Source organism: Pristis pectinata, chromosome 4, assembly GCF_009764475.1.
Source record: "Pristis pectinata isolate sPriPec2 chromosome 4, sPriPec2.1.pri, whole genome shotgun sequence".
Taxonomy (NCBI): domain Eukaryota; kingdom Metazoa; phylum Chordata; class Chondrichthyes; order Rhinopristiformes; family Pristidae; genus Pristis; species Pristis pectinata.
Genome location: NC_067408.1, coordinates 62,399,366 through 62,423,657, shown reverse-complemented (window position 1 = coordinate 62,423,657; position 24,292 = coordinate 62,399,366). Strand labels below are relative to the sequence as shown.

The 24,292-nt window shown below is 40.4% G+C and overlaps 1 protein-coding gene across 1 annotated transcript in view; it reads left to right on the top strand.

The window, feature by feature from the left end:
* vwa8 (von Willebrand factor A domain containing 8) overlaps window positions 1-24,292 on the top strand; it is a 321,854-nt gene that overhangs the window by 48,724 nt on the left and 248,838 nt on the right. The window contains exons 5-9 of the mRNA XM_052013855.1: window positions 10,438-10,605; window positions 18,741-18,905; window positions 20,743-20,792; window positions 21,953-22,061; window positions 22,143-22,247. Of these exons, the coding sequence (XP_051869815.1) occupies window positions 10,438-10,605; window positions 18,741-18,905; window positions 20,743-20,792; window positions 21,953-22,061; window positions 22,143-22,247 (597 nt within the window). The remainder of the gene's footprint in view (window positions 1-10,437; window positions 10,606-18,740; window positions 18,906-20,742; window positions 20,793-21,952; window positions 22,062-22,142; window positions 22,248-24,292) is intronic.

Below are 24,292 nucleotides of genomic sequence, written 5' to 3'. Positions count from 1 at the left end.
AGCTGACCATTGAAGGGCTGTGTGATTTTTTTTGTTGTAATCAACTTCTTCCATGAAACTAAATATTTTGAGCAATCTGAGCAACACATCAGCAATGAGGATGGAGAGTCTTTTGATAATTTTCAGCCTGTAGGTGATCCTGAATATTTCCACTGAGCATATTCACATCCCAGTCTCAACAGGTTCCGCCCTGTATAACCAGTCCATTTTGTATTTTATGGATTTTGCCAAATAAACCTGATGAATTCTCCCCTGACTATTCTATCAATCTGAAGTTTCACTGACCTCTGTTTCCTTATGATTTTGGGCTTGGTAACCTTGTGGTCATTGTATTAATAAAGCTTGCAAATTAAAGGTAGTGTTTATTTATTGTGGCCTGTTTTTTTATAAAATTGACCAATTGTAATGTGTGGTAAAGCTCCCTGTTAAGAGACATGAGGCAATATTGACAGGAACCAGTGCATCTGATGTGTGTTTGGCAAAGTACATCAATAATAAACCACAGTAATAAGGAATGAAAAAAATGTTGTCAGCTAGGATTGGATAATTTGCCAGTTCAGTGACAGTCAAATCACCCAGCATGGCATGATCTAAAAATGATTTTTCTACCTGCTCCAATAGTGGAGGCTGTTGATGATTTTACTGTCAGTCTGGGAATTCTGTGCAAATGGCTTCAGATGACATTAGCAGCACCCCTGCAAAAATATCAGGATGATTGTAAAGATACTGAACTCGGAGAAGGTGCACATTCAGGATTGAGGCAGTAAAACACACTTAGTGACTTTGTGACTCTGTGACTAGAGATGAATCCACATCTGTTAACAAAAGTATTATCTGGAATTTCCTGACCTGATAATGGAAAGAATCTCTCTCAATTTGATGGCACAGAGTTACAGGACAATTTACAGTAGTATATTCCATTCCACCAGGTATGGGGTATTGAACAAAGGCACTTGCCTGTCTTCCAGATCTCACTTGCTCTCCAGACTGTAGGAATGACGGGAGCAGGGGGCCAGCCATGACAAGGAAGGGAGGTGTTTGCTGGAATGTTGAGCTGGCCAGAGACCTCAGCGCTCCAGAAAAGGCAAGCCAGAACTGAGTGCAGTGATTTGGAGAGTTGGTACATCAGCTTAGACATACAATGAACTTATGAGCAGAAAATACTGGTGTACCTATGGATGGAAGTGTCTCTGTGGTTTTGGAAGATCTGCCCCACTGAGGTGTACTGAGGGAGACATAAAGTAGGTCAGATCTGCATACTTATATTCCTTGTGTTACATTGAAGAATAGCTAAGTGGTTCTTCCCGATGATACAACTTAAAAAAAAACAAATTATTTTGTTATTTTCAAACATCTGTATTTTGGGATCTTCTTGGCTGTAGGTTGGCTGCCTCATTTCTTACATCCCAATGCTAACAACCCTTCAAAGGTACTACATTGGCTTTAGGTCATGAGATTTTGACAGGTGGTATATGACTGCGTCTGCCTTTTTCTTCAGGGAAGGCAACACCTGCCAGGAATAGATTTTAATTCTGGACTGGCATTGCATGTTCTGCTATGTTTACCAAAATGGCAATGAGTACTGTAAAGGCAGTTGTACTGTAGGTAGCAAACTTAACAATTGGAGCTCATTGAGTTAGATAGCACGGAAGCAGGTCCTTTGACCCACTGAGTCCGCACCTATTTACACTAATCATTCACAAATCTCATTATATTCTCTGCGCAATCCCCCAATTCTACCACTCACCCACACACACCAGGGGCAATTTACAGGAGCTTTTTTAACCTACCATCTGCACGCCTTTGGAATGCAGGAGGAAACCAGAGCACCTGGAGAAAACCCACATGATCACATGCAAACTCCACATGGGCATGGACAGCACAGGAAGTCAGGATTGAACATGGATCACTGGATGTTGACTGAGCCAAAAAAAAAAGTCATCCATTCAATGCTAAATAGTCTAGATTTACATTTTACAGAAGCACAGTGCTGCAATTATTTCCTTGCCCCTCCCCCCACCTCTAAAATATAAAATAAGCAGTTGGTAAAGATATCCTGTTAACATAATCCATGGAAATAAATGTACAGATACTTTGAAAGCCTGGGCAAAGATATCCATTGACTTTAACAACAGCAAAAAATGAATAACCATTTATGTAAACAAGAGTTCTTTTAAAAATTTTAGGATGAACAAAACAAAGTTGTTCTATTTATTCTCTCCAGTCTCTATCTCTATCTATGGTTGGGTAGAATATGTTTTGGAAACAGTTTCAAGTTTTCTTGTTAAATTTCAGCTCAGAAAAAAAACATATTAAAATTCTTTCTGCAAATTGATTTGGAATTGAAGTGTGAAAAATACCATTATAGTTGAGTAAAGGCATATTGGCATGAGGAAATCTTGATATATCCTCAGCTTTTACACACTGGAAATGTTTAGATTATGTCAGCAGGGAATTCACTCAAGTGTAATTGATAATTATCTCAGCTAACAGAATGACAGCTTTAGGATTAATATTAACTCCATCCATCTCAGAGACTTGTGCCTCCATTTGTTACCATCATGATTTTGTGAGCTATTGTAAATATTTTTAATTGCCCAGCATTTGATGGCAGTGGCAAGCTCCCCGCACTCTCCTTTCCTCTGCCTGATAGGTCTGTGCTTATCTCAAGAAGTGATAACTTCATCAATAGAGCCTGCTCCAGCCTAGTCGTCAAGACCCCATGTGGGTCAGGGATGTAAATGGCATCGTGTTGCGGAGCATCTACAGTTTGAATGTATATGAAAGTCTTTTTCATTCAAAAACCCATCGAGAGCCTTGCAGATCAAGTTACAGGAGGAAAATTATTCTAGGTTACAGAGGGCAGGGAAGAGTATGCAGTAAACTATTGAAGGTAGGTTTCATTCCTTAATGTTTTACTCCTTGGAGTCACAAAGTCATACAGCATGGAAGTAGGCCATTCAGCCCACACCCCAGTGGCCACCCATACATATTAATCCCATCTTCAAGCACTTGGCCCATAGTCTTCAATGCCGAGGTGATTTAAGTGCTCATCTTGATACTTCCTACATGCTGTCAGTGACGTTGTTTCCACCACTTTCTCTGATAGTGCATTTCAGGTACTGGGTGAAAAAGGTCCCCATCAGATCTCCTCTAAATCTCTTGCCCCTTATTCTAAATCTATGTCCTCAAGTTTTATTCACCTGTGAAAAGGCGAAAGTCTGTTGCAGTCTAACCTATCCATTCCCCTCATAATTTTTTTATACCTCAGTCATGCCCTGTCTTAACCTCCTCCACTCCGGGGAAAACAGACCAAGCCTCTCCAGTCTCTCCCTCCCAAGCTGAACTGCTCCATCCCAGGCAACATCCTGGTGAATCTCCTCTGCACCCTCCAGCACTATCACATCTTTATTTTGGGTTGCAACCTGTGAGAAAGGAGAAGCAGTAAATTGGAAGTATTTTGAAAGATGCCATTTATTGGCAGCTCTTCTGTCTGTTCATTCGGGTTTGGTTATGTTTGTAACTGCAACTAAGCTCCCTTGTTACGTTTTTAACCATTTGTCTCCCTTTTGCTTAGCATGGGCCTCTACCTCCATAGTTACTCAGAGCTAGGCAACAAATACAACCGTAAGATCATGAGACATAGGAACAGAATTAGGCTACTTGGCCCATTGAGTCTGCTCCGCCATTCAGTCATGGCTGATTTTTTATAGCCCCATTCTCCCGCCTTCTCCAAGTAATCCTTAATCCCTTCCAATCAAGAACCTATCAATCTCTGCCTTAAATACACCCAATGACTTGGCTTCCACAGCCCTCTGTGGCAACAAATTCCACAGATTCACCACCCTCTGGCTGAAGAAATTCCTCCTCATCTAAATTTTAAAGGGATGTCCCTTTATTCTAAGGCTGTGCCCTTGGACCCTAGGCTCTCCTACTAATGGAAACATCCTCTCCACGTCCACTCTATCCAGGCTTTCACTATCAGATATGTTGCAATAAGAGCTGGTCTCCATCAAGTACAGGCCCAGAGACATCAAACACTCCTCATATGTTAAAGCCTTTCATTCCTGGGATCATTCTTGTGAACCTTCTCTGGAACCCACAAACAATCGTGTCCAGTTTTCTTTTAGTGATGTTGGTTGAGACTTAACAATTGGTAGACACATTGAGAACTGACCTTTGAAATCGTGCTGTGGGATCTTTTACCTAAGGGGTTGACAGAACCTCAGTTTAATGTCCATCCCATGGATGGCACCTCTGCCTCAAAGCCCACCACCACCATGAAACACTATCAGTGCTGCACTGATTTTATGGATGGAGAGGGACTTGAAAGGACATCTATGACTCATGAGGTGAGATTGTTACCTCTGAACTACAGCTGGCACTATAGCTTACCAAAGCAACGTATTGAATAACAGACTCTGAGGATGAGGTTGCTCATCTGATGCTGACAAAGCTCAATGGAGTATTTTTACAAATCATAGAACTCAGCTGTTGTACAATATTAAAATATGTCAGTACTCAGCGATGAAGGATCAACAATATCCTTCCAACTCCAGATAGTGTGCAGCTTGGAGAGGAACCCGCAGGTGATGATGTTTACGTGTGCCTGGTGCCCTTACCCTTTCTGGTGGTAAAGGTTGCCAGTTTGGAAGTTGCTGTTGGAGTAGCCAGGCTGAGTAACTATAATCCATTCAGTAGATGGTACACATCTCAGCCGCTGTACGTTGGTGGTGGAGGGAATGAATATTTAGGTTGATTGATGGGGTGCTGATCAAATAGTTGTTTAGTCCTGGAATGTGTTGGGATGCCTGAGAGTCGTTTGTGCTGCACTCACCCTGGAGTGTGGATCATGCTCCTGACTTCTGCTTTGTAGATGGTGGAAGGTTCTTCGAGTGTCTAGAGATGAGACACTGATCATCAGATACCTGATCTTTGACTTCTTGGAGCCATGGTATTTATATGGCTGGTCTATCTGAGTTCCTGGTCAATGGTGATCCCCAGGATATTGAAGATAGGAACCTTGGTGATGATAATGCCATTGTATGTCATGGTTAGACTCTCTCTAGTTGGAGATGGTCATTGACTGACAGTTTTGTGATGCAAGTGTTCTGTCAATTTTTAGCCCACGCCTGAATGTTGTCCAGGTTTTGTTGCATGCAGACATAGGCTGTTTCATTTGCTGAGGAGTAGTGAATGGAATTGAAATTGTGCAGTCATCAGTGAAATTCCTCCTCCTTTCGTGGAAGTGAGGTTATTGACAAAGTTGCTAAAGATGGCTGAGCATGGAAATCAGGCCTGGGGATCTCCTGCAGCTTGGTTCAGATGCGAGAATGTTTGACCTCCAACAAGCACAACCTTCTTCCTTTGTATGAGGAATCTTTGGAATGTTTTCCTTTTGATGCCTATACATTTCAGTTTTACCAGGACACCTTAATGCCACCCTTGGTGGGATGTTGGTGAAACCGAAACTGGGCATTGGTGAGTAGGTTATCAATAAGTAAATCCCACCTGATAGCACTGTTGATGACATCTTCCATCATATTGCTGATAATTGAAACTAGAGCAATCTGGTAATTAGCCAGATTGGATTTGCCCTGCTTTTTCAGAACAGGATTTATAACTAATTGGATGGCTGAGTTGTAACTGTACTGGAATAACTTGGCTGATCTGATATGTTAATTCTGAAATATAACTGATATGCTTCCTCCTCCATGGCCTGATGTGCTAACTATTTCCAGAATTTTCGGTTTCTGCTTCTATTTGATCATAGTTTGGCTATGTTTTGCTTCCATTGACTGGGTGTCTAGGACCAGGGCTCACAGTCTCAAGATAATGAGGGTCAGTCAGAACTGAGGTAAGAATAAATCTTCACTCAAATCTACTGAATCTTTAGAATTTTTAGCCAAGAGGCTCAATCACTGAGTATACTCAAGGAAGTGATGGATCAATCTTTAAATATTAAGAGCATCAAGGAATACGGTGTTAGTATAGGAAAGTAGTACACACAGAGAATCAGCAATGATCTTTTTGAATGGTGGAGCAAGAACAAGGGACTGGATGGCTACTCCTGATTCTATTTTTTATGTTCTTAAACAAAATTGAAAGTGCATTATTTGGCCCTTTCATCTGTTTTGGTCAGACCCTGGCCTTGTGCATATTACTAAAGATCTTGTCTACTAATTTTTAAAAAATCTTTCTTGATATTTCTAATGGAAATTTCCTTTTGGAAATTAAGTTTTAGATCATTATGAAAGTATCTGTTTCAGTGAAATTCTTTAATGTACAAAGCACGATTCACATTGTGGTACATTTGCATCTCTCCCTGAACAAGATCTTACTTAAAAAAATTTAAAATTATGATATATCCAATATGATAGACGCAGAGTGTACCTTTCTAAGTGGGAAAATCCAAAACTAAAAGTTGTTAATAAAAAGTCACTGATAAATTGAGTAAAAAGTTCAGGAGAAGCTTCTTTGTTCAAAATGAAACTTGCTTTGCCATGCGTTGAACAACATGGAACATATAACATTACAACACAGGAAAAGGCCCTTCAGTCCCTGATGTCTGTGCTGACCATGATGCCAAATTAAACTAATCCCAACTGCCTGCACATTATCCATATCCCTCCATGTTCATGTGCCTGTCTAAATTCCTCTTAAAACTTTGCTACCTTATCTACTTCCACCACTATAACTGGCAGCACATTCCAGGCACCTAGCACTCTCTGTATTTAAAAAAAATGCCTTGTAAACCTCCTTTAAACTTAATCCTCTCCCCACTTAAAGCCATGCTATCTGATATTTGGCATCTGCTGGACAAAAGACCCTGATTCTCTACCCTATCTAAGCCTCTCATAATTTTATATATTATTTGAGATGATTAGCAGAAATTTATTGTGGGGAAAGCAATAACTTCTTTGGGATAAAGGAATAGGATATGTTCATGAGATGAAGCAGGATGTGATGAGCTTCTATGGGCCGTCAATACTGGCCTAGACTAGTTGGGTTAAATAGCATTTTTTCACGTTGTAAACTCTATGTAATTCCTTGTCAGCTTGTAAACAGGAGGTTCTTATTAGTACCAATGCAAAAATGTCAGTTACCAAACATGACAACCAAAACCAATGTTGCTTTTTTTCATTTTTGTTACTCATTTTCACATTGGTAAATGTCAATGGACTGGAGTGGGAGTCTCATTTTTTTCTAAATTTATGCTTCTCTTGCTGAATCCAGAATTGGTGTGGGGCCTTAGAAGCTGAAGACTTGAGGCATAGCCTGCATTGGTTGAGCAATGCAAAAAGTCAAAATCAGAGAAACACAGAGACTTAGACCAACACCATTAAACGATTGAATACAGAACCTTCTTTTGCCTGCATTGACTCTGTGATTCTTAAATAAACAAGTGGGACCATTGTGGAAATTGGTCCTAGTAATCACTTATACTCAGCTATTCAATATTAAATTCATGAGGCTGTTTATCCCAGCAGCTGTATGTTGGTTGTAATTGGAATAATTTGGGCAGTTTTGTCTACTGATTGCTATGGTGTTGGATTTTAATGGTGTTTGCAGTGTGCACAGCGCTGTCATCTAGTGAAGAGGGTTAAATTATGTTGCGTACAGACTAGAAATTCCATAGTGTGCCACCATATATGCTCATTTTGTTAAATCAACTAACAATGATAGAACTTAGAAAGCAAAAGGTCCCTCTTCAGCCCCACCGATCTGTATGCTATTTTTGATCTATACAAATATCTTGATAGACGGTTATAAAATTCTGAGCGGCATAGAAAGGGTAGACAGCCAGAATCTTTCTCCCAGTGTAGAAATGTCAAATTGGTCAAAAGATCATGCATTTAAGGTGAGAGGGGGAAAGTTTAAAGGAGATGTGCAGGGCAAGTTTTTTTTACACAGAGCACTGGGTGCCTTGAGCGGGCTTCTTGGGGTAGTGGTGGAAGCAAATATGATAGTAGCATTTAAGAGGCTGCTAGATAGACATATGAATAGACAGGGAGTGGAGGGATTTGGATCACTTGCAGGCAGAAGAGATTTAGTTGAATATGGTATCATGCTCGGCACAGACGTCGTGAACCGAATGGCCTGTTCCTGTGGTGTACAGTTCTATGTATCCTCGTACCCAACTTCCTATCGCCCTTATTCTCTACCTGGCTCTTGCCCAGTCATGGACGATAATTTGGCCACCAGTGAATACCCCTGTTCACCTCAGCTGCTCATACAGAGGCATTCTCATCATTCTCAGCATTCTGACATGTAGCCCATTGTAAGGTTTTGATGTATTAACATAAAGCATTCCTCCAAATGTCACTTTGATGATTATTTAATATCTGTCTAGTCTTGAAATAGTAACTCTGCTTCCATACATGCTGCCTGGCATAATAAGTATCGCCAGCAATTTCTCTTTTTTATTGTCGATACATAGCTGCTGCTGGCAGTTTGTGAGGCTCTTGTGTAGTGTATGTTTTGGTTGCAGTGTCTTGGTTTTCCTTTCAATTGGTAAGATTCATAGGCAAGTTTTATTGCCTGCCCACTTTCTAAAAATGAACAAAATCCCAAGAGGAGAAATCAAGGCTTTTTTGGATTGGGAGGCTATAACTAGTGAGTTGTCGCACAGTGTCTTGGCTGTTCAAAACATCAATGGACTGGATGAGTGGAACAAGTTTGCTAATGATTTAAAACTAGCTGACAATGTGGGCTGTGAAAAAAATGCAGGGAAGGTTCAGGGATATCCGGAAAAGAGAAATTGAAATGTTTTAGTCTTTAAGGGGACCTGAGTGTCCTCATTCATGTATATAAGGAGAGGTTGGACAGACTTGGATTGTTTCTCTGGACTGTTGGAGGCTGAGGGGAGACCTGATAGAAATCATGAGGAAATTATGAGAGGTATAGAAAGGGTAGATAGTCAGAGTCTCTTTCTCAGGGTAGAAATGTCAAATACTAGAGGTCATAGGTTTAAGGTGACGGGGGTAAGTTTAAGGGAGATGTGCAGGGCAAGTTTCTAATAGAGGTGTATAAGGTCATGAGAGGCATTGATCATGTGGATAGTCAGAGGCTTTTTCCCAGGGCTGAAATGGTTGCCACAAGAGGACACAGGTTTAACGTGCTGGGGAGTAAGTATAGAGGAGATGTCAGGGGTAAGTTTTTTACTCAGAGAGTGGTGAATGCGTGGAATGGGCTGTCGGCAACGGTGGAGGTGGATACGATAGGGTCTTTTAAGAAACTTTTGGATAGGTGTATGGAGCTTAGAAAAATAGCAGGCTATGGGTAAGCCTAGTAATTTCTAAGGTAGGGACATGTTCGGCACAGCTTTGTGGGCTGAAGGGCCTGAATTGTGCTGTAGGTTTTCTATGTTTCTAAGTTTCTACACAGTGAGTGGTAGGTGCCTGCAATGTGCTGCTGTGGGTGGTGGTGGAAGCAGACATGATGGTGACATTTAAGACGCATTTAGACATAAACATAAACGTGAAGGGAATTTAAAGATATGGATTATGTGCAGGCAGATGGGATTAGTTTAATTTGGCATCATGTTCAGCTCAGACATCGTGGGCTGAAGGGCCTCTTCCTATAATGTACTGTTCTATGTTCTATGCATCCCTGAATGTTAATGCACACATATAGAAAGCAGTCAGGAAGGCAAACAGTACATTGGCCTTTACTGCAGAGAATTTGAGTATAAGAATAGAAATCACCTACTCTGATTATATAAGGCCTTGGTGAGAACACATCTGGAACATCCTGATTCAGGAAAGATTTACAAGATTGATTCCTGGGATGGCAGGTTTATTAAATTAGGAGAGATTGAACTGTCTGAGCCTGTACAGACTAGAATTTGAAAGCATGAGGTTGGAGGCACCAGGATGGTTGATCAATATTTGTATAAACACTCTGTTTCTCCCTCCATACATGCTGCCGGATCTACTGAGTATCTCCCGTGTTTTCCCTTTTTATTGTGGATATAAAGCTGCTGTGGGCAGTTTGTGAGGCTCTTATGTAGTTATGTTTTGGTTACAATGTCTTGGTTTTATTTCCAATTGACTGTTCATTTAAACATACAAAATTCTTATGAGGTTTGGTGGAGTAGATGCAGATTTTTTGTTTTTCCTGTAGGGTTGTGTTGAACTGGGGTCACAGTCGAAAATTAAAGAGTCAGAATTCAGGACAGAGTTGAGAAAAAATTTCTTTGGAATTCAATACCCAAGATTGCTGTGGGGTTTAGTCACTGAGTATATTCAAAGCAGAGATTGATACATTTGTAGTTATTAAGGGAATCGAGGATCTAGGCTTAGTACAGGAAAGTGGAGCAGAGGTAAACGATCAGCTTTCAACTTATTTGAATGTCAGAACTGGCATGAAGGGCTGAATGGCCTGGTCCTCCATCTATTTATGTTATTACTTGCTCATCTTTTTTTCTTTGGAAAGTGTGCTGTTCGAGCTGCAACAGAAGGAAGGATATTGGTGCTGGAAGGACTGGAGAAAGCCGAACGCAATGTTCTACCCGTATTGAACAATCTATTGGAAAACAGAGAGATGCAGCTGGAAGATGGGAGGTTTCTTATGTCTGCAGAACGCTATGACAAACTACTGAAGGTAATTGGAAAGGGATTTATCTCAAAGAATGTAGAAGTAACATGTCCTTAGTTTGCCCCACCTTTGAAGTTGCTAGGCTCTAAGTGCCAGATCAAAAATTAAGGTTCTTCAGATAATATTAAGCTGAACAGTGGCCCAATAGTTGCCATGCCATTGATTGTAATTTACTACTTTAAGGTGCTACAAATCCCATCCTTCACCCTCTACTGCATTATAAGCTCACTAGACTAAAGTTCAGCTTTTGTTCTGTTACATTCCCCTTCCCATTGCTTCCCCTTTGTGGCCTTGCATGATTTCCACCATCTGCCTCGCTTCTCCTCAGGCGACAAGGATGTGATAGTAGCAGTTAAGAAGAAAAGAAGAATAGTAGTTCATATCCTACCTTGTACTTGTTTCCTCTTTATGTTAGATCAGGACTATTGAATATTATAATTCCTTTCACCTACCCAAGTTCTGTGGTCCTTCATACACACCCCTATTGAAGCCAATAATATTCAGCTCTGAAATTTCCAATTAACCTATCCACCTCTCCTCTGCCCCACAAAAGATATTGAAGAAGAGAGTTTGAGATCGCCGCTATGTGTGAAGAAGTGATTCCTAACATCACTGACTGTTCCAGCCCACAGTTACCTTATTTCTGAAGGGGCTGTGTGGTTCATTATTGTGTACTACTCCATTGCCTCATTTGGCTAGTGTGAACATTGGTGAGATGTAACTGCATCATGTGGCTCAAAGTTCTACCTTATGCAGTGACAAATGCTACTATTAATTTAGAAATCACCTATTTAGTTCAATTTAATGCTGCGTAGAAGAAGATTTAGTTTTTTTACTGCACTACCAAATGTCAACTGAGATTGGTGAATGGCTTGAGAATATTCCATTTGTGTAGAATTGAAATGAAATTGCTTTGGAAGATTATTTATGCTTGGAACCCAAAGTCTGCATCATTATAAAGTGATTTAGTCATTTAGATTCTGTTCTAATTTAAGATCTTTTCAGGAATTTCATTCACATCTGTCTCTTAAGGTCAGCTTTTAACTGGGAATTTGCATGTCCAGTGGCAGATTGGTGTTGATTGTTCATGAGCTAGCTATTTACCCTCACGTTGATTCTGATGTTCTCTTTACAGAACTGACTCTCTTCTTTTTACTATCTTATGTATGTTTTCAGAATATGATGTGTTATGGCAAACATGACTAATTGAATGTCACTAGGCTCGTGTGCAATTTACTGAACTGCAAATCCTTGCGTGTTAATTTACTGAGAGCAAGAACTGGATCATCATTAAATCTATCCTGTATTTTTGATTTTAATATTCTGTCAGGTACAAATGTGAACCTCTGTGGATCTTTTCCAGAAAGAAGCACAGATGAAAGAACAGGGCTACAATGTTACAGCTCTCTTTCTGGCCTCCTTTTTTATCTGCAAGATTCCACAAGCAGTGCCTTCACTTTACATTTTTATGTCCTCTCTTTTCTGCAGTTCCTCTGACCTGTCCTTCCAACTTCCATTGAATTCTTCTTTGCTTCTGACACTTACTATGTTATTCCACCTGAATGGAAAAATTTGGTGGGAGTGATTGCTTGATTTGGGGTTTATTGCACAGAATCCATCTCCCGTCCTTCATACCAAACCATTGATTGTTGATGTGCATATGAGTGGAAGGTTTCATCAAGAAAATTAGGGGAGACACCTTTAACAGTCAGGTCCCACTCTTTACCAATCTATTTACTACATTGTTAACATATTTCCCCGAATACCTTAGTAAATTTCTGGCTGACGTGACCTTTTTTTGAATAAACATCGGGTCTTGTTTTTTTTCAGCCTCAGACTCTGGCTGTAAGGTAAAAATGTGCTGATGTGCAGCATCAAATCTTGCTGCTGCTCCCTACTCCTGGACTCTAGTTGCTGTGACCCTCCCTTGGAACTTGGATGTTTGTAGTTGGGACCTTCTGTACCCACACCTTGTTGCCACACTCACTGCTGGGGGCCCCTCCCTTCCCTGTCTCTGATCCCCTGAGACTAGACTGTCCCTGATCAGTCACAATTCACCCCAATTCTTACCACTGTCCTTCCCATACCATCTGCCCACCTTGATATTATCTCCTCTCCAAGCCAGTTGAGTTGGTCACTTATGATTGGCAGAGCACAGGCCTGTATGAATGGATCAAGTAAGGTCTGGTGGGTCATTGAATGAGCCTTCAGCATTGTCCACCTCTGCTGGAGTTCTTAAAGAGCATTGAATTACTCCACTACTCCTGGCTTCAAAGTCAGTGATAGAACAAAAGGGAAATCCAACAACCCCACACACTCTCTCTCAAAACTCTGTGTGTGCTGGACCCTCTCTAGCATTTGTTGAATGTTCTTTTAGATGTTATGTTGTTGATGTAGTGCCATCCCATGGCACTGGTGTAGAGAGCTCTTCTGTTGGGGATAACGGGAAGGTTATGAGTTTATGACAATGCTGCTGGGACTCGAGGGCCTGCGTTATAGAGAACGGTTGGGCAGGCTAGGACTTTATACCTTGGAACATAAGAGACTGAGGGGTAACCTTATAGAGTATAAAATTTTGAGGGGCATAGATAAGGTGAATGCACACAATCTTTCCCCAGGTAAAGGGAACCAAAAACTGGAGGGCATAGGTTTAAGGTGAGAGGGGAAAGATTTAAAAAGCACCTGAGAGGCAACTTCATTGCAGAGGGTGGTGCGTATATGGAATGAGCTGCCAGAGAAAGTAGTTGAGGCGGGTACAATAACAACATATAAAAGACATTTGGATAAGCGCCTGAATAGGAAAGATTTAGAGGGATAAGGGCCAAATGCGGACAAATGGGACTAACTTAGGTGGACACCTTGGTCAGCATGGACGAGTTGGGCCAAAGGGCCTGTTTCCGTGTTGTATTACTCTCTAACTCTATTATGATTTATTGCTTCATTTCATCCCTCAAATGGCAACATCCATTGCTCATCATCAGTTCTCTTGAGAGGGTTGGGTGAAAGCTGAACCAGTTTCTCTTCCCATTCTTCCTGGTCAGATTTTTCTCCAATCTCTCCACCAACCTGTGGACAAGCAATGGAATTGCCTTCCGAACCTGTTGTAGGGATTTTCCGGCTCATGAACTGCAGTAGGTTCAGTCTGTTATAGAGACAAGAAGCTGTACTCAGAATTCAGGGTCTGAGGTTTTGAGAGATTTGTTTCATCTCTATAAATGGCAGAATATTTATCATCTCCAGATTGCAACTTCTTCTTGGCAAGTTGTGTTGACCCAGAACACTGTGGCAGCCAAGGATCTGATTGTGAATTCCTGTGGCAAAGTGGCTGTTGCAATGCACTGTTTCTCAAAGGCAATCATGCAAGTTCCTAAGAAGTCCATCTTTGTTCTCAGATATTGACGATCTACTTTGACAGCAGTTGCTACAATATTGCACATGAACTGAATATGAACAATATTGCACATTGATCTTGAACTCATACAGAGTCAGGAGTATAGACATTAGTTGTGGCAGTCCAACCCCCATGTTGTTTGAAGAATGAAGAAGGTTCCGTGGCCCAGAGTTTCAACTATTGTAATATTTAATCCTCCTCCTCAAATCACTAACTGAAGAGGAAATCACAGGCAATCTGCATCTCAATGGCAAAGCATTCTATCATCTTTGGTGGTGGATGTTTCTCCACATTGTTCATGCAATTTAGGACAGCCTTCCTGAAAGCCTATTGTGCTGTGCTAGATATTGATTTATTATCAGATTTAATTTTGTTAGTACAGGAATCATAATTTCTAGGGAGTTGTTAATGTAAGGTATAATACCATGGACATGGGCTGCTGACAACCTCATCAATCCTCTTACCGCATAATCATTGCCGGGAAACCATTGCATCGCATCTTCCAATCTAACTAAAGTGCTTCCTGCAACAGTCCTCAGCAGTGGTAACCACAAGATTAGATCCACTTCCTTTGCTTTCCTAATGTTCCACAACTAATGTGGCTACTCTGAGGGAAGCTAAACTAATGAGAGTGTTGGTCACAGGCTGCCTAATGGGGCTGAGATTGTCTTTAGCAATTATCCCATCGTTCAGAATGAGAGTGCTCTGTGTTTTGGAGCCAGACACGTAGCCAGAGGTTGTGACTGCAAGTGAGGAGGATGTATCTTGGTCAGTGATGGTGAGGTGTAAAATCTGGGATATTTCATGCTGAGTGTTTTCATCATTATTAACCAGTCTCTTTAACAGGGCCATTGAGGAGGAGTCATTTTGCTGCCTGGTGCCTGGAATATTTCAGGCTCCTGACGGTGTACGGTTTGTATAATTACTGCAGCAAAGGTAAAAGGATAGAAGAAAATGTCATTTGACTCCAGCTCTGGAAAAGCAGCTCCCTGGGCACAGCATCCAGCTACATGGTGAACTCCAGCATTTGAATTCATCTCCCTCACTGGCAGATCATTCCAAGTATTCACATACTTTGAGGAACAACACTTTTTGCGGGATCATTCAGAAATTAACCTTTTGTTTATTTAAGTTACATATCTTGTGACCATTAGGTTCAGTGGAATGAGTACATGTGTGGTGTGTGTGGGAGTAGTTAATGGTTCTGTGGGTGGTGTGTCTGAGTGTGTGTGAGTGGGTCAGAGACGTTACTGCGTAGAGTGATGGGATGTGTCTGAGAATTTTTGTTTGTGTAAAAAGAGCTGTGTGATGTGGTAGGTATATTTAAGAAAATTAGGGTGCAGAGAAAGGATGGTCATGATAGAGAAGGTGATGTAGGGATAGAGAATTCAAAAGGTACCTAACCCCTGAAAAGAAATTTCTCCTGATCTCAACCTGTGGCTGAACAATGCCTCCTAGTCCTAGACATTTTTGCTGTATAAACATCCTCCCAGAATACGCCCTGAGACCTTCCATGTTTCAATGCGATCACCTCTCACTCCAGAAAGTATGGTTTCAACTTGTTCAACATTTTCTCTTTGGTCATTACCTTCATCCTAGGAATCAGCCATGAACTTTTGCTGAACCAAGGTCCTTTTGAGAAGTGAAAGAGTTTTGCAAGATTAGGAATAGTACAATGATCTAAAACAATAGCTCAATGCTTCTTTCATAACTCTCCTCATTTTTACAGGCTTGAAAGAAACTCTTGCTAAGTTACTCTCATTTTCTACTTTCCATCAGTCTTTTATTCCTATCCTTTGATGCTTTCTTAAATTCTGATGCTGCCGGTTGTTCTCTGCTGACAGTTTTGAACGATAAGTTCATCTTCTAATGTTCATCTTCTCCTCCTATTCTATTCTCAACAGTATTTTGTTGACTTTCTATGTCAATTTTCTCTGTATTAACAATAGTATTTTGTGGACTTTCTACATAAATTTTCTCTGAAAGTGACAATGGCCTCTCCCACCACCCCCATCCCCAACTCGAACAGCTCAGACAGTCCAAGGCCCAATGTGACATGGGGGATGGTGGGTGTGCAATTCTGCATTTAACTTTGAGAAAAGAAACTGGGCAAGTGGAAGGACTGTCAGTAAAGAAGCATTTTTGTGGTAGTAGTCACTAATCAGTGATGTTAGAAGAAAAACATATATAAAATAGGCCTCTGCATGGGGATGAGGCCTGTGAACGTCGCTTTGAGATCCACTCTTCAGTGATTCAGGGCGGCACGGTAGCATAGCGGTTAGCGTAATGCTATTACAGTGCCAGCGACCCTGGGTTCAATTCCCACTGCTGCCTGTAAAGAGTTTGTATGTTCTCCCCATGTCTGCGAAGGTTTCCTCCGGGTGCTCCAGTTTCCTCCCACATTCCAAAGACATACAGGTTAGGATGTTGTGGGCATGCTATGTTGGTGCCGGAAGCATGGCAACACTTGCGGGCTGCCCCCAGCACATTCTTAGCAACGCAAGAAGATGTATTTCACTGTGTGTTTCGATGTACATGTGACTAATAAATAAATATAAAAAAATCTGCATTTTCAGTTCATACGATGAGAAAGTTCACATTTTGTGGCAAGTTTTTTTCAGGCATATGGAATATTGATCAATTCCTCTTGGTTCTTGCCTTGTGACAAAATATAATTGTCTCCCATATATATTCTGGAACATGCAGTCAATGATATTTTTATTCTTCTGTCATCATCTTTCTATAGATAAATATCCTGTAATTCTTCAACACCATGGTAGAACAACAGTGCATTTTCTCTTGTGTCATCTGGCTTCCAAACATTGTCATTGCCTCAGTAACCCACAAAGTCACTTCTCCCAATGATACAGGACCAAGGATGGCTCAGAATGCACGTGGAATGAAATGAGTGTAGGCATGGTCATTGTCAGCTTATTGATGACATGTTGGTAGACTGAACATAAGAACACAAGAAAATAGGAGCAGTGGACCACTTGGCCCCTCAAGCCTGCCCTAGCCATTCAGTAAAATCATGGCTGATCTGCCCCAGGCTTCATCTCCTCTTCTGTGCCTGCTCCCCAGAGCCAGAGAGTCATACAGCACGGAAACTGGCCATTTGGCCCACCATGTCCATGCTGACCAGTAGGCACCCATCCGTATTAATCCCATCTTCCAGCACTTGGCCCGATTTGATTTGCTGCCCACTCTCTGTTCAATGGTAAGAGGAAACCCTAGTTATAATGTCACCACTTGAAAGGTATTGATAATGTTTTTGTACATTATTGACTTTTAACATTACAAGATCGTGAGCACCAACTAATGAAATTTATTTTTTGAAGACATCAGTTAATAAATTGGTTGCAGTTCTGTATTTTTCTGTCATGTTTTGTACCATGATTTTGCTTAACTGGCATTTTTGAAAATTTGCCTTGAGTCAGGGCCAAAATTCTTAAAGGTTGGAAGCATTTCTTTAGCATTTGGAAGCTCCTGTATACATTGACCTCAAAAAACAGTTGTCAGGTATGTGCATGACAGACAAACTTTGAAACCACTCCAGCTTTAAAAGTCCATTTGATGGGACGAAGAGAGCTCTTGATCCATGGGTGTGTTTAATATGACAGAGAAGCAGAATGCTGAGAATGGGTTTGTGTAGAGTCCCATCTCATGCATCAGAATATCTCATGTATATAGAATCACTGAAGTGCATTCACTGCAGGCAAGTGTTTTGTATGCAACACGATCAATGGGATATTCAACCAACTAACCTGTTTTTGGCTGGCATTGATTGGGGCAGGAACGTTGGCCAGAGTATTGGGGAACTCCCTGTTATTTTAATCATGCCATGGGATCTTTAATGACTACCTCATCTGCTAAACAGGCATAGGATTGGAATCATCCTAAGTATTTGAAAGCTCCTGTATACATTGACTCCAAAATGGTTGACTGGTAAGCATATGTATCATTCAAACGATGGTCCCTCTGATAATGCAGTATTCCCTTAACACAATACAAGGTGGTGTTACAGATTAAAAATTCACCCTCTGCTGTTTGTGCTAAATGTATGAAGTGTTTTGATCTTCAGTTGAAATTTGGTTCCATTGACTTCAGTGGTAGACTTTCAGAAGCAAAGTTCAATGTACATATGTTACTGCATTGTGCATTTAACTTGGGTTATTATCTCTGGAGTGTTGGAAACTGAGGGGAGACCTGATAGAAGTTTACAAAATTATGAGAGGCATAGATAGGGTAGACAGTCAGAATCTTTTTCCCAGTGTAAAATATCAAATACTTGAGAACATGCATTTAAAGCGAGAGGGGGAAAGTTTAATAGAGATGTGTGGGGCAAGTAGGAGAGTTGTAGGTGCCTGGAGTGTGCTGCCAGGGGTAGTGATGGATAGTGACATTGAAGAGGCTTTTAGATAGACACATGTATAGTCAGGGAATGGAAGGATGTGGATCATGTGCAGGCAGAAGAGATTTAGTTTAATTTGGCATGATGTTCAACACAGACATCGTGAGCCGAAGGGCATATTCCTGTGCTGTAATGTTCTATATTTTATAACACACACAACTGAGGACGAATTTCTGTCCTGTTTATGTTTGTACCATGAATCCAAGGCACATGAACCTGGCTTTTATTTGAACAACTGGCTGACTTGTGGTGAATTTTTGGCAATCTTTTTCATTGCATTTAAAGGTTTATGTTGTGGTTTGGTTTTGGCCTGCTGCTAACATGCTACATTAAACACAGGAACACACAAAACAAGAGCTGGATGAGTGGAAGATCGTACGAGTTAGTGAGGACTTCAGGGTTATAGCCCTGGGTCTACCAGTGCCAAGGTATCCTGGAAACCCTCTGGATCCTCCACTTCGTTCAAGATTTCAGGCCAGAGACATTTATTGCCTGCCTTTTAAGGTAATTTTGACATATCCATATGATGGTGGTTTCAGTGATTTTTGTATTAGGCATAAATAAGAATGATGCCATCATGATTTAAAGTACTTTTAATTCAGTGGTAGAATCTATTTTAATGTGATAAGCAATTCATATGCCTCATAACTCGTTAAAATTGATTTCTTCACTTTGCACAAAAAGAAACATTGAACAGTTCTGCTCATAAAGTCATACAGCATGGAAACAGGCCCTTTGGCCCACCAAATCCACAACAATCACCAAGCAACCATTTACACTAATCCTTCACTAATCCCATTTATTTCACCCCACATTCCCATCAACTCCCCGCAGATTCTACTACTCATCTATGCTCGGCCAATTTACAGTGGCCAATTAACCTAGCAACCTGCATGTCTTGGAAATGATGTGGAAGGAAGCAGGAACTCTCAGAGGAAACCCATGTGGTCACAGGGAGAACGGGCAAACTCAACACAGGAAGCACTGGAGGTCAGGATTGAACTTGGGTTGCTGGAGCTGTGAGGCAGCGGCTCTACTAGCTGCACTATGTGCTGCCCCTGCCTATAGCTCTTTAAACTCGCTAGGCCTGGAAGACCTGCTTTCTCTTCAGTTGATGTAAATGTATTGTGAAGCAGCCCTTTTCTACCCATAGCTCCTCCAGATTGTCAGTTTTCAAGGAGGTTAGTGAAAATAAGAAGGGACTAAGGATGAGAATGAGGGTAGAGGATGAGAATGTGGATGGAAGAGAAAAAGGTAGAAATAGGAATGGGAAAAAATAAAGTTGATCGAGGAGGATCGAAACCGAGGAGATGGAAAATTGGCAGAAGTCCTGAGTCAGTGTTTGTTTTGTGTTGAATGCCTTGTTGTTTGTTGGTATCAAGTGCTGGTAGCAGGTATAATGTGTGTGGAATCTAGTGTTTTTAATGGATGATGGAGTTGGCTTTTTGTGTACTGTAGGGGGTGTTAGGAAGAGGGCAGTCTCGATTTATGTGGAAGGAGTGGGAGGGGTATTGGGGATAGTTTTTGGACTTTTAAGTGTATTTGGGTTCAAAGTTTTGCCAACTCTTGTGGGGTTCACTCAATGGTATTGACATCAACTGCAAGATGTTGCATAAAAAGCTGTAGAGAGTTGTGGACAATGCCCAATATATTGCAGGCACATCCTTCCCCACCATTGGTAGTGTCTACAGGAGACGCTGCCTCAAGAAGGCAGCATCCATCATCAAAGATCCCCACCATCCCGGCCATGCCATCTTCTCGCAGCTACCATTGGGCAGGAGATACAGAAGCCTGAAGTCCAACACCATCAGGTTCAAGAACAGCTACAACCAAGAACAGCTTCAACCATTCGGTTCTTGAACCAATCAGCAAAACCCTAATCACTAGAAAAACCTGCTGAGTTCCTCCAGCATCATAGTGTTTTTCAAAACCCTAATGACTACAGTTTAGCAACATTGAGACATTTGATCACTTTGCACCAAAATAGCCTTTGTTTTTTTTTGATCTAATAGTGTTCTTTCTTGTAAAAATTTTGTATAATTTATGTTCAATTTATGTTTTGCTTGTGAATGCTGCTCATATAATGTTATGTACCTGTGATGCTGCTGCAAGTAAGCTTTTCATTGCTCTTGCGCATACATGTACTTGTGTATGTGACAATAAACTCGACTTTGACTTTATGCCTGCTGTAGATTATATCTCAGCATGAGTTGCTGGATTGGTGCGTGGCATTGAAAATTCTGATTCATTTGGGGTGAATTTAGAATGGACTTCGCAGTTTGAGGAAATCCTGTTGCATTCTAGTTCTATTTTAATTCCTTTTCACTCATTACTTTTGTAGGACCAGTTGACATTCATGTATGCTATCGGACCAAATGTGCCCACTGAGAGGTATGGTATTACATGTCAGTATTAAAAAACAAAAATTACTGGAAGTGCTAAACAAGTCAGATAGCTTATGCAGAGAGAGATATAGAAGTAATATTTCAGATCCCTGACCTTCCCCAGAAGCTATCTATTGAATTATCTGTTAATCAGTCATATGCTTAAGGAATTGTCTCATTAATATGCTTTTAAAAGGAGACCACTTTTCTGTTCTTTAATGATCTTTTCCAATCTGGTTCCATTAACTGCTTCAGTTCCATATTCCCTGGCATATAATGTGGAGAAGTGTAATGTCATCCATTTTTATCCAAAAAAGACAGAGCAGCTTCTTAATGGTGCAATATGAGGAGCAAACAGAGTTAGGTATTCCATTTACAAGTCACCATTTACTTATTGGCTAATATTTGGTCATTAAGACTAATTTTTTGTGCTCCCTGGCCCCATCTCATGATTTTTTTCCCTCAACTTTCTGTTCTCTCAGGTGCCTGGAAACATTGTCAACTTTTACTTCTCACTTTGGATTTAATTTTCAAAACCCCCTCAGCAGACTTTTGTTGCACTTCTTGAAAATTATCAAGACATTTGTCCTTTGTGAAAGTTTTTGAGGTCGCCCACACAGCGTAAGGTTGCCAACTCTACAGCATTACCATGACGTTATCAGGAATTATAACTAATATTTAGGATGCATTACAAGCAAGAACCAAGAGAGTGACCATAGGATTGTTAAAACGTGTCTTTAAATTTTCTTAAAACATTTTTGCTTATTAGTTGTAAAGTACTGGTGACAGGAATGAAGGTTGATCAACAGTCAAACATCATTCAATTGGGTGAAAAAAGTTTATTTAAATTCGTATTGGGTCTGGAAAGACCATGTACCATGTAAATGGGCATGTTACTTGACCAGTGACAGGAACGTAGGGGTTGGGTATAATGTCAGACAATTGCACTTCCAGGAAACTTCCCAACCTCCTAAGCATGAAGTTACAAACAGATAGTTCTGCACCTCATCTGATACCTCAATATCACTACTTTTACCAATTTGTGGCATTGTCGAATATTCAACATAGTACTAAATATTAAAGTAGACCTTTAGCGGCATAAAAACATGAAAACTTAACCTGATCAACATTCTGCGACTTAATGACTAAAGCATTTTCTTTTTCCAGAATATCTCGGATGTTATCCTTTGCAATGACCCTCTGCACTCAAGAGTCCACAACTCTTGGGCTGCCTGAGTTTCCTGTGGATAATCTACCAGTTGTCATTAAAATCATGGTATGTATATATGATAGCTGAACACAATCATATGCATTTAATTCACAAGATAATTTAATTAAAGTCCTATTCTCTGAACAGGATGCATTTCCCATGATGTCCGCCCAGCAACTGCTCCATAGACTTTATCCATATGACTTAATGCTTGGGAAAGAAGGTAGAACGGGAGTGGAAGATGTATTGAAAGTAAGTAAGAACCATTACCAAAGTGAAGCCCTTGTTATCATGACTGATTTACTGAGCAATTGTTCTCTGGTTACTCATTGAAACCAGCACTCCATTAGGGACAGCTGAACAGTGACCTTAAAGGGATAGGCAAGGTTAGCAGCTAAGCGTCCCATGTCCCAAAGATTCACATTGTCATGGGAGTCCATGGCACTTAATCTAAACGAAACATAACTACTGCCATTTGACACAACTTCATATCTTTAAATATTAAAATTTAGTTATTAAGATGAACCTTCTTATTCATAGAATTGTTACAGTTCTTCAACATGCTGGGCTAGACAACAGTACAATTTGGGGTTAGTGAAGTAGTGAGTCTTAATTAGATTGTTTCCCACTGAGAGGGAGTAGAAATACACAAGTATTCCTTGCTTATTCACCAGTGTAAGCTTAAAGGTGGCAGAAATCTGAGCTTATCTTGTCTTGCAAATTTCAGGGGAGAACAAGAAAGCAAAGTATTCCATTTGCTCCAAGATATGCCTCAATGCACTCTGATAGTGATTGGAATAATTGTTGTTCTTAAACTGGAGCATTAAACCCCTTAGATAGAGATTAAAGATGCTGTGAAACTTGTTCAGGAAGAAGAAGAGGGGTTCTGATCCATGTTTATTTCACAATCAATGTCACTGAAAGAAGTCAGCTGATTATGATTTCAGTATTTGTGGACCTTGCTTAATTGGCTAAGACGTACATTAGCCAAGATCATGAAAGTGCTTTGAAAATGCCAACTCTTCAGTCCTCCTTCATTCCAAGGCATATTTGTGCAGCGACATTCCCTCACTGGTCTTGATGTGATCAGAATATGAAATTCACAGTGTTATAAATAAGAAACTATGTAACACATAATCAGAGCGCACCTTAAAGCACCAGCATATGAGGCAGCTGAGATAATAGATGATCTGCTCATCTCAGTTCATATAATAGATGAGCAAATCTTCTATGATATGAACTGGGATATGTTATTGCATTGAAATGCACTTTTGGTCACGGAGGCTTCCATTTATTGAAGCGGTGATCATTTTCTTTTTGACTGAATTCTATTGTTTTTTTTTCTGTTGCATGGTAATGAAAAGCAGACTCTTTCAATGCCACTGAATTAAATATGTAATCAGCTATTATACAAACTTCAAGATTATGATCAAATGTAGCATTAATATAATTTGAGATTAAAGTAATTGGAGCTGAATTGAGTAACTTATTTTCTGCAGATTGATATGTAGCATATGTATTGAGGGAACATGACACAATGCTCTTTAGCAGCTTAAATAACCACAGATAGGTAAATACCTTTACTTCAGTAACAATAAGAATATTCTCCAGCTAATTTTCATGCCCTCTGTATCTCTGTTATCTCCTCTGGCCCCTTGATGTTCCAAGATGTCTGTGCTGCTCAATTATAGCTTCCTGAAGATTTCTGAATTCGATCACTCTACTATTGGCCACCATGCCTTCACCTGGCAAGGCTCTGGAATTTTATCCCTTAACCTCCCTGCCTTTCAAACACTCTTTCCATCTGTATACTTCTTAAAAATGTTGCATTTAATGTACTTCCCATGGTGTCTCACAGAAGCAAAAAATCAAACACAATTTGACACAGAACCACATCTCAGGGCAATGACTAAAAGGTTCGGGGAGGATGTTCCGGAGGTTGGGGCTTAGACGAAAACAACTGTTAACAAAGGGTGATAAAAATCAAGGTTATGATCAAATGTAGCATTGATATAATTTTAGATTAAAGTAATTGGAGCTGAATTGAGTAGTACGACAAAGTTATCAAATATGTGGAAATGTCCTGCAAATTCTCCCTTCAAGTTGCCCACTATTCTGATTTAGAAATGCACTGCCATTTGTTTGCTATCATTGGGTCGAAATCCTGCAGCTCCTTACCTAATGGCACAGTGTGGCAATTTAAAAAAACAGGCTCACCACCATCTTCAATTTGTGATAGGCAATAAACATTGACCTTCTAAAAATGAATTAAGACTTCTCATGGTGTTATTCCTGAA